The 15,751-nt window shown below is 50.7% G+C and overlaps 1 protein-coding gene across 3 annotated transcripts; it reads left to right on the top strand.

Moving 5' to 3' along the window:
* The first annotated feature begins 1,009 nt into the window (after positions 1-1,009).
* Positions 1,010-10,148, top strand: Armc12 (armadillo repeat containing 12). Of its 3 annotated transcripts, none has more exons than XM_038343941.1 (6): positions 1,010-1,172; positions 2,238-2,383; positions 2,489-2,623; positions 9,074-9,247; positions 9,358-9,429; positions 9,846-10,148. In XM_038343941.1, exons 1-6 carry the CDS (start codon positions 1,010-1,012, stop codon positions 10,146-10,148), a joined length of 993 nt encoding a protein of 330 aa, XP_038199869.1. The 3 variants fall into 3 exon arrangements, with proteins under 3 accessions (XP_038199869.1, XP_038199867.1, XP_038199866.1); XM_038343939.1 differs by having other exon boundaries at positions 9,816-10,148; XM_038343938.1 differs by having other exon boundaries at positions 1,010-1,253; positions 9,816-10,148.
* Positions 10,149-15,751: the final 5,603 nt, after the last annotated feature.

The following is a 15,751-nucleotide window of genomic DNA, read 5'->3' as shown; positions in this document are numbered from 1 at the left end:
CCAGCACCCACATGCTGGCTCACAGTGCTCTCTAATTCCAGGGCCAGGTGACCTGATCTCCATGGCTGCACATACATACACGAAAGCATTCAGATACATAAAATATGATGGGGAGAAGCTAAAGAATATGCCCGATATTAATATCTGTCCAGCGTATATGCATGCGAACACACAGGCATTTATTCCTGCATGTGCATACAGAAACATGTTCACGAATGCACACACACCTCCCATACACTCCCACAACCAAACAGTCTGGGCATGATGGTGCACACCTGTAACCAAGCACTTGGGTGGTAGAGGCAGGAGGGTCAACCAAGGTCATCCTTAACAAAATAGTAAGAAGGGAGCCAGCCTGAGCTAGGTGATACCGCATCTCAAAAAACTAAAGGCAAGGAGAGACAGCTCAGGGGTTAAGAGCACTTGGACCCAAGTTTAGTTACTGGCACTCACAACTGGCCACTCACAACAGTAACTCCAGCTCCGGTATATCTAGTGCTTTCTTTTGGGTACTCCTTGGGTACCATATGCATGTGTGTACGGCACACACACATACATAAAACACTGAAGCTGGGTGTGGTGTCACACACCTCTAACTCCAGCAAGGAGAGGCAGAGGCAGGTAGACCTCTGAGTTCCAGGTCAGCCAGGGTTACACAATGAGACCCTGTCTACAAGTAAATGATGGGAGATATAAAACAGGCAGTGGTGAGCCCATGGCCTTGCCGCGCCGGGAAGGACAGCCTCTGAGCCCCACTGGAGCCCCCGCCACCTTCTACCTCTGGAGTCTGCAGCCTCCCAAAGCTGAGTCCTCTCTCCTTGGAGGTCCTCTGGTCTCTTACTTCCCTGAAGGCTACCCTTAACCCCATCAACTCCCGGGTTTCCTTTGTTGCCTAGGCTCCAATTCTAGTACCCTGGTTCTCAGCCCTGCCAGGGTTCTGGTTCCGGAATGTTCTCTGCAGGTGCCTTGGGCCTAGCTCCCACCTAGACCACAGGGCAGCACTGAAGTCATGGGCAAGACCATTCCCCAGTGCCTGCAGCAACTGGACCTCCGCAAAAGCGTTGTGGGCCTAGCTACAGGTGCCGGGGCCATTTACCTGCTCTACAAGGCCATCAGGGCTGGCATAAAATGTCATCCGCCCCTCTGCTCCAACTCACCCATCTGCATCGCCCGTGAGTGTCCGGTCCCTGGGGAGAGGGCTCTGTCCCAGGAGGCACCTGCTCCTAAGGCCTTCCCTGGGGGAAGGCCCAAAGGTGACTCCTTCAAGCTGCTCTCTCACTTCTTTCTCTCCTCAGCCTGCCTCAGTTTCCCTCCCCCTCCCCAGCACCTGAGGCAAGGCCCTGCTATAGAAGATAGTTGAGAGGGGGTCCCTGAATAACAGAACCCATGGAGCTGGGCCCCAGGAATCGCCCACTCTGGCTTCCTCCACTCCAGGTATTAGAAATGGGATCAAGAGCTTTATCTCTTGCTCTCCCCCAGGACCTGGTGCCGGTGAGGGAAGGAAGAGCAGGGACTTCCTGCCCTAAGCTTCCCACTAGGTCATAGGGTACATTTTTATTTTATGTGTTAGGGAGTTTACCTTCGTGGATGTCTGTATAGCACCCGCGTGCAATGCCCAGGACTCTAGAAGAGGCTATCAAATTGATGGTTGTGGGCCGGGCGGTGGTGGCGCACGCCTTTAATCCCAGCACTCGGGAGGCAGAGGCAGGCAGATCTCTGAGTTCGAGGCCAGCCTGGTCTACAAGAGCTAGCTCCAGGACAGGCTCTAGAAACTACAGGGAAACCCTGTCTCGAAAAACCAAAAAAAAAAAAAAAAAAAAAACAAAAAAACAAATTGATGGTTGTGAGCCACCATGTGGGTGTTAGGAATCAAGCCCCAGTCCTCTGGAAGAGCAGCCAGTGTCCTTAACCCTGAGCCATCTCTCCATAGGGGTACTTTTGTGCCATCAGGGAAAGGGTGACTTCTTGGAGATGCTTGGTTGTCATCTGCCGGGTGTCCAGCAAGCCTGTCACGGCTACACACCGGGAAGGTTGTGGTTGTGAACCAATGAGCGAGCGTCAGGACAGAGGGCACAGGAGTCATGGTCCTCGTGCAGAGCCCAGTCAGTGCCACTAGTGCCTGAAGGGCTGGGCACAGCGAAGCCTTCACTTTAGAGAAGCCTTTGCCCTCGGCTCCCTCCTCCCCCTCCCCCACTTCCCAGCCCATCTCCTGAACTGTGGGCCTGGGTGCTGTCTAGGCCTGGCCATTGAGAGAGAGCGCCATGGGCGGGACTCGGGAGAGATCCGAAGACTCCTCAACTCACTGGAGTGCAAACAGGACGAGTATGCCAAAAGCATGATCCTACACAGCATCACCCGTTGCGTGTATCTGCTGGAGGCTGAGGTGAGGAGAGGTGGGGTGGGGGTGTCCGGTCTCAGAGACTTGGGGGATAGTGGGCCCAGGACGCCCGCTTCTCCTGTCTCTCCCGCCTCTCCTCACATGCTCTAGGCCTCGGCTTGTAGTACCGATGACATCAGCCTGGTGGGGGAGATGCTGGATGACAAGGACAACAGCGTCAAAATCCAAGCCCTGAACGCTCTTAAAGCTTTCTCTGGAATCAGGAAGTTCAGGCTCAAAATCCAGGTGAGCATGCCGGGTCCCAGGATGCCTGTTCCCCAGGGTCTGGGTCCTTTGATTTGCATAGGGTGAATGGGTCGGGTCCTGTAAATTTGTTTGAATCTGAGTTTCTAACCCAGAAACAAGCCTCATAGGGAGGCACACTCATCTCCACACATCTGAATGACACTGGACACCCGCCCCCCAAAGAGCAGAAAGCCCCTCCTATTCTTAGACACCAGTGCATAACACACAGGTGAGGCCTCTCATTTCAACGTTAGATGTTGTCTGCCTTCTGACAGGCTGGCTGTGCAGCTAGGGTTTCCACACCTTCCCGCTTAGGCTGGAGAAGGAGCTGAAGGGACACAGAAGTCACAGCTCCACACCAGCCAGACGGAAGACAGGAGAAATAGGCCAAGGTCAGGCCTGTCCCCTAATCCTGGTTTAGTCTTTTTGGTGACCTAAGGGCTCACCATAGGGATGTTTAAAAAAAGCAAACAGCAGCTGGGGACCCAACTAGCTCATCTGGGGGAGTCCTGGCCTCACAAGCAAGAGGCCTGGACTTTGATCCTCCCGACCCCAGAAGCCAGCAGAGGTGGAGGCAGGAGAATCAGGAGGTGAAGGCCATTCCAGGGTCTATGGTCTGATGACTCAGTAAAAAAATAAAATAAAACAAAACGAAAAACAACAAAAACCCAAAAAGTAAATTCTAAAATATAAGGTCTTTGACCCTAAATTGCTTTCTAGCAAAATGCCTCTTCTTCACCAGTTAAAATGGCTAAGAGCTGGGAGGGTAAAGGTGCTGACCTGAGTTTGAGTCCTAGAAACCAGTGGATGGAGAGAACTGACCCCCAAAAGCCGTCCTCTGACCCCCACATGCAAGCCGGGGCACACATGTATTCCAAGTCTTACACACACACAATAATCATATATTCTTTAAGAAGTAAAAACTTAAATATTTAATTCATACTCACATATTGGCTGTTTTCAAGGCAGGGTTTCTCTGTGTAGCCCTAGCTGTCCTGGAACTCACTCTGTAGACCAGACTGGCCTCAAACACACAGAGATCTGCCTGCCTCTGCCTCCAAGTGCTGGAATTAAAGGCGCGCGCCACCACCGCCCTGCTGACAACATCTTTTGTATGTGTGAGGGGGTATGTGGCATAGAATACAGGAAGCAGAGAAAAACACAGGAACCAGAAGCAAGATGGACCCTTCAAAGACCCGCCTCGTGTGACCCACTTCTTCCAGCGAGGCCCCACCTCCTAAGGATTCCACACTTCCTAAAATGGAGCTGCCAACTGGGAACAAGGGAGGAGACATTTTGGTTTCAAACCACACATATGCGGTCTGTATCCTTGTGTGGTTTGCTTTCACACATGCCCCAAACACTTGAAAAGACTAAGATTTATCCTCCCCTGGACGTTTTATTTCCTTCTTTGGATAGTGGCCAATATTCAGCCATCTGTTTTGTGGCCACCTTACTGTTTGCCCACGGTTGGACGTTTGAGCTTTCCCTGGTAATTCCTGCACCTCCACATGCCACGAGCATGCTGTGTACACCCTCCATGCTACGCTGGAGCACTGCTGTAGATCAGCCCTCAAGAGAGGGAGGGCTTGGTCCAAGGCGGTGTCCAGCATTTCCACAGCGTTATCCCAGGATACAGTGCCATCAGGCCTGCGTGAATGGTCCCGTTGGCTCGCCCTTCGTCAACATTTGCATATTCCAAACTTGAACATTTCCGTCCTGGGTTAGCTTTTATTATCAACTTGATAGAACCTCAGTTGAAAAGTTACCTCCCCCAGATTGGCCCCTGGGCAATTCTGTGAGACTGTCCTGATTGAGGATTGGTGTGCAGGCCCAGCCCACTGTGTGTGACACCATCATAGGCAGGTGCGCCTGGGCTCTAGAAGAAATTTAGCTAAACATGAACCAGTGAGTGAGCTAGAACACACCGTTCCTCTGTGGTTCTTAAAAAAACAAACAAACATTTATTTTATATGTATGAGTATTCGTCCCCAGGGATCTATGGGTGCTGTATCCATGCCTGGTGACTCAGAGCAGAAGAGGGATCAGATCCTGGCGTTGGAGTTATGGATGGTTGTGAGCCACCATGTAGGTGCTAGGAACCAAACCTCTAAGAGCCCTCTGCAGTAGCAGCCAGGGCTCTTAGCTGCTGAGCTGTCTCCCTAGCCCCTCGTAGTCATAGTAATAGGTAGTAGTTGTAGTCTTGTCTCCAGGTTTGTACCCTGCCTCCAGGTGTGACCTATCCTTCCCTCCCCTACATTCTCTCAGCCATGGTGTTAATCACTGCCACACACACAGAAAAGGCAAACTAGAATTGTTTCTTACCTGGGAAACATGCGTTCCAAACGAAAGCTTGGGCCGAGACATCATGGTGTACTTCTGTAACCCTAGTGCTCAGGGGGCCTAAGGTCAGAGGATTGTGAGTTAGGGCCTCTGGCCTGGGGCTCTAGAGTTGAGAGTATTTTTAAAACAATAATGTTTTCTTGAGGTCTTCACTTGGTAGTGCTCCCCCCACCCACTCACGGAGCACCTTAGCTTCCTCTGTTGCCTGAAAGCTCTGGTCCTCCCAGGCCACCTCAAGCTGCTTCCATGAGAGAGCCTGTGGCTCCACCCAGCGGAGTTCAGTTCCCGCAGGCAGCTGCAGCCCTTTATGTTGCATGTGCCTGTATTGCTCTCTCTCTGTATTGGGAAGGCAGAACCCTTTCTATTTAGAAAGGCTTTCCAGGTCCCTGCAGTCTGGGAACGGGGTGGAGGGTGAGGGTTCCCCTGCTTCCTCATGGCCAGCTATCACCAGATATACTAACTACCTAGGCTTGCTGGAGGGCCTCTAGCCTAACTGCCCACTACCCTACATTTTCAATTGGACCACTTTGCTCTTTTTTGTTTGTTTTTTGAGACAGGGTTTCTCTGCAGCTTTGGAGCCTGTCCTGGAAGTAGCTCTTGTAGACCAGGCTGGCCTCGAACTCACAGAGATCTGCCTGCCTCTGCCTCCAGTGTGCTCTTAGAAACTCTGAGCAGGAATGTGACATTGGCTGTGACATTCTTGCCGTTCCTCCTTGCCCTAACCCCAGCCATTTAAAAGGAAGTTTCAGGCCCTCTCTTTCCGTTCCTGCACCTTGTTCTTCCTTCTTTCTGAGGCCCTGCCCCAGACGTTCACCTGCCCTCCACTCCCAGAAGGCAGTGGGGCGGGCAGGGAATGCCTGCTTTCACAGGGACTTTGCCTTGTTGCTGAAGGGCCAGCTTGGGCTTGTGTTTGACAGCCATTCTCAGTTCGATATCTTAATCCTCACAACTCAAAATCCCTCTAGCTGCTTGTCTGTTGATCCTGACTCGGGGACACTGAATGGGACAACCAAGATAGAGAGAAGGACGCTGGTCCTTGTGGGATACACATCCCAACGGGGTGAGTCAGGGGTCCCAGTCAGGTGCACGGTGCCTCTGAGGTGAGGCTTGTGGAGGAAATCAAGAAGGGCTTTATTCCCAGCACCTGGGAGGCAGAGGCAGGCGGATCTCTGAGTTTGAGATCAGTCTGGTCCACAGAGTGAGTTCCAGGACAACCAGTGTTACACTATGAGTTTTTGTCTCAAGAGAGAAAAAGGGGAGTGGGTGAGGAAGGTCATGTGGGGGTGGGGTGCAGTTTTGAAGAAGTGATCTTTTGTTGCCTCTATGCTGAGGCTTTGTGACATCAAACACATGCTCTTTAAAAGAAAAAATAGGATGTGTGGGTGCGGCTCCGTGGGCAGAGTGCAGGCCTAGCTTGGGAGAAGCTGGGCTCCATCCAGATCATAAACTAGGTGTGTTCTCGTGCTGTGACCCCAGCACTCAGGAGGTAGAGCAAGGAGGTCAGGAGTTCAAGGTCACCCTCAGCTACTAGCATATTTTAGACCAGCCTGGGCTACAAGAGACCCATTTTAGTACAGAAATAAACAACAACAAACTGCATGTTTGATGACAGATGCATCAAGATTTTAAACACAGGGTTGATGAGGGAGTACGGTGGGTACCTGCTGAACCTGACCACCTGAGAGAGCCAGTTCCCACAGGCTGTCCTCTGACCTCCACTTATGTGCTTCCCACCCAACCCTGTACACCACACCACCACCACCACCCACACAATTATAATCATAACCTTCAAAATTAAAAGCATAGCTAAAAATAAGAATTAGTTGACAGGCTGGAGAGATGGGTCAGAGGTTAAGAGCACTGGCTGCTCTTCCAGAGGTCCTGAGTTCAATCCTCAGCATGGTATGGCTCACAGCCACCTATAACTGTAGTCCCATGGGATCTGATGCCCTCTTCCAGTATGCAGACACGAAAATGATACATTCATATACATAAATACATAAATCTTAAAATTAGTTAACAACACCAAATGCTACAAAATGTAGCAAAACTAGGTGTTGCCCACATTGTTGGTATGAATATAAAATGGGAGAGCAGTCATTCTGGAATTTAGCTCAGTAGCTTCTTTTGTTTTGTTTTGTTTTGTTTTGTTTTGTTTTGTTTTGTTTTCTTGAGACAGGGTTTCTCTGTGTGGCCCTGGCTGTCCTGGAACTAGTTCTGTAGAACAGGCTGGCCTCAAACTCACAAAGATCTGCCTGCCTCTGCCTCCCAAGTGCTGGGATTAAAGGTGTGTGCCGTCACTGCCCGGCCAATTTAGTAGTTTCTTAAAACATTAAACACACATCTATCAACTGGTAGTTTCTCTGCTCCTAGGTTTTTATCCCAGAGAAATGAAAACTTATAGCTCATAGAAATGGTACATCAGCCGGCTGTGGTGGAGCACACCGGCAGGATTTGCTGAAGGAGGAGGAGGCAAGAGGATCACAGGTTCTAGGCCAACCTGGGCTACACAATTTCTGCTGGGCAATGATGATGCACAACTTTAATCCCAGCACTTGGGAGGCAGAGGCAGGTGGATCTCTGTGAGTTCGAGGCCAGCCTGGTCTACAGAGTGAGTTCTAGGACAGCTTGGAATGTTACACAGTCAAACCCCCTTTAGCCTTATTTCAAATTGGCTCAAACTAAAAGCTACCAAAACATCTTTCAGTTTTTTGAATCATCTTTGTTAAACTGTGGTATAATTTGAAGATGGAAGGGAAGGAAAAGGGGGATGGGGCGTGTGGTTAGGGAAGACCTTCTGAGGTGACATTTCAGCAAAGCATGGCAGGATGTGGGAAAGCCCTGCAGGATGAGGAAAAGCATGCTTGACAGCGGGAACAGCCTGTGTGAGCCTCCTCAGGCAGGCAACTAGCTGGTATGTTCAAGGAACACCCCAGGGCCCTTTGTCATGAGCCCCTTGCTAACAAAGATAGGAAGAGAGGGTTGAAGATCGGGAGCCTGGAGCAGAGCCAGTGGGATGGGGACGGAGCAGCTTTTTACCTAGTGAGTGGCCAGTGCAGGGGAGAGGGGGGCACAGATCTCAGTCTGCAAGTGTTCTGAACCAAGATGCAGGGGGCAGGATGGAAGGTGGGGGACAGGACACCATTGTAGAAATCTGGGTCAGAGATGGGGGCTTGGAAGACGGTATTAGAAGTGGGGATGGATAAGAAGCAGTTTGGTTTTGCTTGGGACATTTTTAAAAAAATACAAATTATTTTTTAATTGTGTGAATGTAGGCATGCGCATGCCAGGGCACAGCTGTGGAGGTCAGAGGACAACCTGCAGAGGTCAGTTCTCTCCTTCCACCCCGTGGAACGTGGAGATCAGATTCAGTTTCTCAGGCTTGGTAGCAAGCACCTTTACCTGCTGAGCCAGCTCACTGGCCCTTTCACTAGATCTTTAGAAATGATTGTTAATGTCTGTGCGTGTGTGTGTGCATATGTGTGCGTGTGTGTGCACAAGTGCCACAGTGTATGTGTGGAGGTCAGACAACAGCTTTGTGGAATTGGTTCTCTCTTTCTGCCTTACGTGCATTTCAGGGTTTGAACTCGGGTCCGGCACACTGGTACCACACTAAGCCATCTCCCTAATCCCTTTTGCTGGGTTTGAAGATAAAACCAAAAAAATTTGTGAGGGATGGGAAAGGGAGTGAGAGAGGAGGGGAGGGAAGGGGCAGGGAGTGGAGAGAGGGAGAGAGAGAGAACAGAGAGAGAAAGAATTGGAGGATGCTGCAAGTTGGGGCTGGGAGGGAATGTGAGACCAGCGGCCAGGACCGAGGAAGCAGGTTTGGGGTAGGGAGAAAGTGGGGTTAACGGGTGGGTTGGTGACCTTACCAAGGGGGTGAAGCAGAGAAGAGAGTGTTAGGCAGAAGGCTTAGGAAGACCGAGAGGGAGACTAGCAAGGGGAAAATCCACATGAGGTGGGCCTGGCTGACCAAGGTGCACGGTGCTTCCCTTTCAAGGTAGGGAGCATTGTCTACTGGGTCCCAGGTGGGTCATGAAGGGTGATGTGGAGCATGGTGTGTTAGGGAGGTCGCCATATGAAAGCAGACCCTTCTCCCCACCCCAGGAACATTCCATCAAGGTGCTGGAGCTGATCTCGACCATCTGGGACATGGAACTGCATGTAGCTGGCCTTCGCCTTCTCAACAACCTCCCGCTCCCTGACTTCGTGCACCCACAGCTGCGGCGGGTGATGCCCGCCCTGATGGAGATCATGCAGTCGGACTCTGTCCTGGCACAGGTGCCTGCCCATCAGGGCCGCGGAGCAGCACCTAGAGGGAAGAGCAGAGGTTCAAGCCACCCCTGCTGAGGCCCAGACCCACCGGCCCTCTCCTGCTCTTCCTTATTCAGGTACAAGCTGTCCGCCTGCTGAGTTACCTGGCGCAGAAGAATGACCTTCTCTATGACATTCTCAACTGCCAGGTGAAAAAGAGATGGAGAGGGGCTGACAGGATGTCCATGTGGATGTTGGGAGGATTGTGTTCACTGGGTAGATTTTTTTAAAATTATTTTTGAATGCGCATGGGTGTTTGCATGTGTGTCTGTGCATCACCTGTGTGCAGTGCCTGTGGAGGCCAACAGAGGGCGTCAGCAGTCCTGGAACAGGAGCTACAGAGAGTTGTGAGCCACCCATGTGTGGGTCCTGAGAATCCAATACTGGTCCTCTGCAAGGGAAGTCAGAGCTCTTAATGGCCAAGCCCCTCTCTCCAGCCTCATACACCGAGTCTTAAAATTAATCTTAGGAAACCACTCGAGTGCAGAGTTTAGGACAGGCCGGAGCTCACGGTTCTCTCCCGCCCCCAACACAGGTGCATTCCAACTTCCTGAACCTCTTCCAGTCCTCACAGCCGGGGAGTCTGCTGTTGGAGGTGCTGGTGTTTGCTGAGCGGCTGAGTGAGGGCCGGAACTCAAGCCACTACCGAGCAGTGAAATGGCATTACAACGAGCAGTCCCTGCACGAAGCCCTCTTTGGGGATGAGTCCAGACTGGCCGACCGACTGCTTTCCCTGGTCATCCACCCCGAGGAGGAAGTCCAGATCCAGGCCTGCAAAGTCATAGTCAGCTTGCAGTGTCCCCAGGACTTGGGGTCCCGACCCTCAGCCTGCCGTCCCAGCCATTCCTACTTTAAAAACGGGGAGTAATGTTAAGGAGAACCAATAAATGCATACGGGAGGGAAGCGTGAGGCTTCTGGAAGCAAGCGTCTGTCCATTGCCTCCCAGGGCCTGGGTGGAGGTGCTGTTTGTTCATAAGGACCTCCGCCTGGGCCATGGCACAGCATGGGCGAGTCTCCCAAAGGCACCCCACTTTTGTGTTTGGGAGACTGAAACCCTCCTTCTGTTGCTGCTCTTCAAACCTGTTTTTCTTTTTCTGTTTTTTGTGTGGTGTGTGTGTGTGTGTATGCATGTTTCCAGGCGTGTGAGCACATGTGCGCGTTTGTGTACATGTGTGTGCTTGTGCAGGTGGAGGCCCACGCTTGGTGTCAGGCTCAACCTCCTCCATCTTGTCCACCAAGGTGGGATGTCTCAGTGAAGTCTGCTCACTGATTGGCTGGCCTCACCAGCCAGTTCATGCTGGGGATCCCTCCCTCCTCCGTCTCTGCCTTCAAGGCTGGAAGGACGGGCAGCTGCTTTGCCCACTGGCATTTGCTTGGGTTCTGAGGACTCTGGACCCCAGTTCTTACTTTGATTCCCCAAGTCATCCCCCAAACGCCTTTTAAAACCTGAATGTGGAGCCCATCGTTTCCTGGGGAGACATAGGTGCTGCGGGGTGTGTGTGTGTGTGCGCGTGTGTGTCTGTGTAATTGGAACTACAGTGAAAGGTGATTGTGAACAATCATTCAGGTGCTGGGAACCCCGGGTCCTCTGCAAGAGCATCAAGTACTCCTCTAACCACTGAGCCATCCCTCCAGTCCTCCAGCTGGGGTTTAAGAATCTCCCCCAGTCCCTCCTATTGGGAACAGTGCGGTCTTTTAGGGTGTGGGCCGGTGTGGGAGGTGCCGGTGTGGGAGGTGCCTGTGTGGGAGCTGCGGGAGCCTGTCCTTTCTGGCCTTCTGTTTGGTGCTAGGCCTGTTGTCACAGGAGCTCTGGCTGTGACAGGCCACCGCCTACCCCAGGCCTTACAGAGGCTGCATCCCGTGGGGCTCGCCTCATCCTGGACTCAGAGCCTTCAGAATGATGGGTTTAAACCAGGCATGGGGCGCACGGCTTTAATCCAGCCCTCGGAAGCAGAGGCAGGCTGGTATAGGCATCTCATACTGCGTGTCTGCACGTAGTCTAATGGCCTGTACCTCTAGAGAACCCTGATAACGCCTACCATCAGGGCACTGGTACTTTACATTTCTATTACGCGTGTGTGTGTTTGTATGTGTGCGCACATGCCATGCCACAGTACATATATGTCAGAGGACAACTGCTAGGAAGAGTTAGCTCTCTCCTTCCACCATGTGGATCCCAGGTTGAACTCGGGTTGTCAGGCATAGCAACATGTGCCTTTACCTGCTGAACCGTCATGCCGGCCCGGGCACTTTGTTACACCACATGCCCCTTCAAATCCTGGACGGAGGAGGAACCACAGCTTCTCAGGGACTCCCAGACCCCAGCGTATTCTGAGTATTAACCAGGGAAGGGGACTGTGGCTGTGTTCCCCACCCCACTGAGTTTCCACTGGTCATGAGGCTGTGCACATTCCAGTGGCCACAGAGGGGGCATGGAGGAAGACCTGAAAATGTTTGGTGACCACATCGAGGGACAGAGAATGACAGACCGACTAGGTATGATGGACAACACTGGTTTCAGAGTGCCGGGTTCGAATCCTAGCTCTGTCATCTGTCGGCTGTCTGACCTGTGGTGAAGCAGAGCCCTGTTTAGCTTCAGTCCCTTTGTCTATAAAACAAATAGGAAAATGGCACTTACGGGCCTGATGGGACTGTGAGGCCATCGGAGGAGTTGTGCCGTGATGTCATCATGGAGAAGACACGCATTTTCCCTTCTCGGGGGAACAGCCCCTGGGTAGACTGCCTAAAAACATAAAAAAAAAAAAAAACAGCTTATGTTGGGGTTAAGCCCCATCAAACCTCTCAGGATTCAAAAGGATCGCTATAGCAGCTGAAACCCTGACTAGTAAGGTCTGAAGGTAAACAAAATTAGCTCACCTAAGTCTTTTCATCAGGTCCCATTTATTCTTTCTATGCTCTCTCGATAGGTCTCTTGACGCTCCCTGTTCAGTGTTTCTCTTTTGATGCTGCTCACTGGTTTTCCCATCCCACCAGGTTTCCAGTTCATATGCCCGTAGGCACATAGTTAACAATTCTCAGGTAAATAACAATGATACCGAGCATGCATTTCTTAGGGCTAACAGGATAGATAAAAGACTGATATGGTGGGCACAGTCTGTCTCAGAAGGGTCGTGGCTGTGAAGCTCCCTGGCAGATACTGGAGGATTAGGATGCAGCTTATCCCCTGGCTAAGCATCCTGGTGCTGTATCTGCTGGCCCCCAGGTGAGAAGGACTCTGGGGTTACTTTAGCAACCCAAGTTTTGTTCCTGCATATCTTAGGGGTAAAGGGGCACACAGTTAATTTCCTAGACTAAGGACCTTGTGTCAAATGAAAGGAGAAGGTAAGCACAGAATATCAATAGCTTGTGAGGGCAGAGCAAAGGCCAGCGGGTTACACCTTCCTGAGCCTGCTGCTGGAGAATTCAGGGCCACTCAGACCTGTTTATCAGTGAGAGCAGACCTGCTGTCTCTCTGCTCAGTGCCTCCTGCTCAGGGCTTCTTTCCTGTCAATAAGTCCTGTCAATAGGGTAATTGTAGAAGACTAGCTTTATGTAGATTTGACTGTAAGATCAAAGGTTTGGCTGAATAAATGCTTTCATGCCAGGGCCCCAGGTGTGGATGAGGTCACCCAGCTGCCCATACAGGAAGAAGTTATCGCAATGAATAATTTATATGCTGCTGGGATATTTGGGGGTGAATCCCATGATGGAAGGGAGACGAGGCATGACTTCATAAGCTTTCTACAGAGTGGACAGTGGCTTTCCAAAAGACCCACAGGCCTCCCCGGAGCTCCACAGGCCTCCCCGGAGCTCCACAGGCCTCCCCGGAGCTCCACAGACTGGGTTCCTGATTGGATGGGACATACGCCCATGAGTTTCTCTAGTGCTCCTTCAGTGTGCTTTTGCTGTATAAGGCTTGTGGCTCACAGCAAACAATTCTTTGTTATCTTGGGAACTTGGGAATATTTGAGTTGATTCGTCTGGTTCCATCAAGCTGTGGTTGGTTCAGCCTTGGCCAGGGCTCTCTATAGTCAGCTGAGGGCTCAGTAAGGACTGTCTCCTTCCAAGAGGTGTTGCTCCCTTGTGTGGCCAGCTAATGGCAGGTCCTCACTCTCTCTGCAGAATGTTGGAGAGTCTATCACAGAACACACAGAGAAGAGTCCACTCGGCTCTGATTGGTGATGGAAAGATTGAGGACTGGGAGAACCCAGGTTGTTGACGTGAAACCAGAGGACCTGAGTTTAATCCCCAGAACCAATGCTAAAAAACCACACAGGGTCTCAGTGGTCCAGGGGCTTCCTGACCAGACGGGTCCCTGCCAAGGTGGACACAGAGCCAAAAAAGATCCCAGGAAAGGTTGTTATCAAATAGGAAAGTGCAAATGAGAGGGATGAGGGGCGCAAGGGGCAGACAGGCTGAGGTAGACCCGGACTACAGATCTGATTGCAGAAAAGCAGACAAAACCAGAATTGGGCCGCTCTCTGCGGCAGAGAAACAAGACCACTAGTGTGAGTAACCCGTTGTGTTGTCAGGGGCCCCACCCCCTCGAGTAGGTATCAACTAATTTATTATTATTAATAATTTTTTGATTTTTAGAGATGATTTCTCCATGTTAATCCTGGCTGTCCTGGCACTCACTCTGTAGACCATGCTGGCCTGGAACTTACAGAGATCCTCCTGCCTCTGCCTCCTGAGTGCTGGGATTAAAGGTGTGCGCCACCACCAGGTCTATCAACTATTTTATAAATGAATTCTTTTAGTTGTCCTAGAAACATTTGTAAAATGGAGGGCGGGGATCCCCACCACATCCCATATTTAAAGTGTAAGTTATTAATAATTATTATTTTTTTTTTGTTTTTCGAGACAGAGTTTCTCTGTGGCTTTGGAGCCTGTCCTGGAACTAGCTCTTGTAGACCAGGCATTAATAATTATTTTTAAAGATTTATTCATTATGTATACATGCCTGCATGTATCCCTGAAGGCCAGAAGAGGGCACCCAAATCTCATAACAGATGGTTGTGAGCCACTAAGTGGTTGCCAGGAATTGAATTTAGGACCTCTAGAAGAGCAGCCAGTGCTCTTAGCCTCTGAGCCATCTCTCTAGCCCATGTTAATTATTTTTTAAGAAGTGAAATCATAGCTGAACAGTAGTGGCACATTCCTTTAATCCCAGCACTCAGGAGGCAGAGGCAGGCGGATCCCTGTGAATTTGAGGCTAGCCTAGTCTACAGTGTGAATTCCAGGACAGTCAGAGTTACACAGAGAAACTCTGTCTAAAAAAAAAGGTGAAATCATTTGACAGTTACTTAAGTGTTTGGTACAACAGGAAGACAGCAGGATCCTGAGTCTTCGAGACTGTGATGGTCTCTGGAGTCATAGTAACATTCCCTAGAGGTGGCTAGTTTTTGTTTTGTTTTGTTCTTAATTTATTTTTATTTTATGTGCATTGGTGTTTTGCCTGCATGTGTGTCTGTGTGAGGCTGTCAGATCTTGGAGTTACAGTTGTGAGTTGCCGTGTGGGTGCTGGGAATTGAACCTGGGTCCTTTGGAGGAGCAGCCAGTGCTCTGGACTGCTGAGCCATCTCTCCAGCTCCAGGGTGGCTAGTTTTACATCCCACAGTACAAAGCACACTAAGCTGCAAACTGGAGTGTCCGCTCTCTATTGTGTCTGCTGGGGAGACAGCCGTGTGTGCTGGGAACTGAACTCCTATGTTTTTGGTTGTGAGTCTAGTCTTTAATGGCTGAGCCATCTCTCCAGTCCATGTCCGGAATATTTTAAATTATATCAGGTTTCCTGTCTCCAGTAGAACATTTCTTATAAAGCCATTCCTGTCCTTGCCCTGTCAGGACTGTAACGATAATGGTCACAACAGCCCACTTCTAAAAACTGTGAAAATGCACTGCAAAAGATGGAAAACTGAAGCGTGTACCATGTGCTGCATAGAAGTGAAGCGTGTACCGTGTGCTGCATAGAAGTGAAGCGTGTACCATGTGCTGCATAGAACTGAAGCGTGTACCATGTGCTGCATAGAAGTGAAGCGTGTACCGTGTGCTGCATAGAACTGAAGCGTGTACTGTGTGCGGCATAGAACTGAAGCGTGTACCGTGTGCGGCATAGAACTGAAGCGTGTACCGTGTGCGGCATAGAAGTGAAGCGTGTACCGTGTGCTGCATAGAACTGAAGCGTGTACCGTGTGCGGCATAGAAGTGAAGCGTGTACCGTGTCCAGCATAGAACTGAAGCGTGTACCGTGTGCGGCATAGAACTGTGAGTCAGCAGAAATGAAGAGTCTGAGCGTTTGACTGTTTGAGGTCTTAAGGGAAACTTGCCAGGTCTGAGGCTGGAACATCTCTGAGTAACTGTTCAAAAAGGAACACCTGACCCCAAGGGTTTCATACATGTGTTAAGAATTGAAATGTCTGTGTTGGTCCACAACCAATGAAATCTCAACGGAAACACAGCTGGAGAAA

The sequence above is a fragment of the Arvicola amphibius genome, chromosome 9 (genome assembly GCF_903992535.2).
Source record: "Arvicola amphibius chromosome 9, mArvAmp1.2, whole genome shotgun sequence".
NCBI classification, from domain to species: domain Eukaryota; kingdom Metazoa; phylum Chordata; class Mammalia; order Rodentia; family Cricetidae; genus Arvicola; species Arvicola amphibius.
This window is presented reverse-complemented; position numbering and strand designations above follow the sequence as displayed.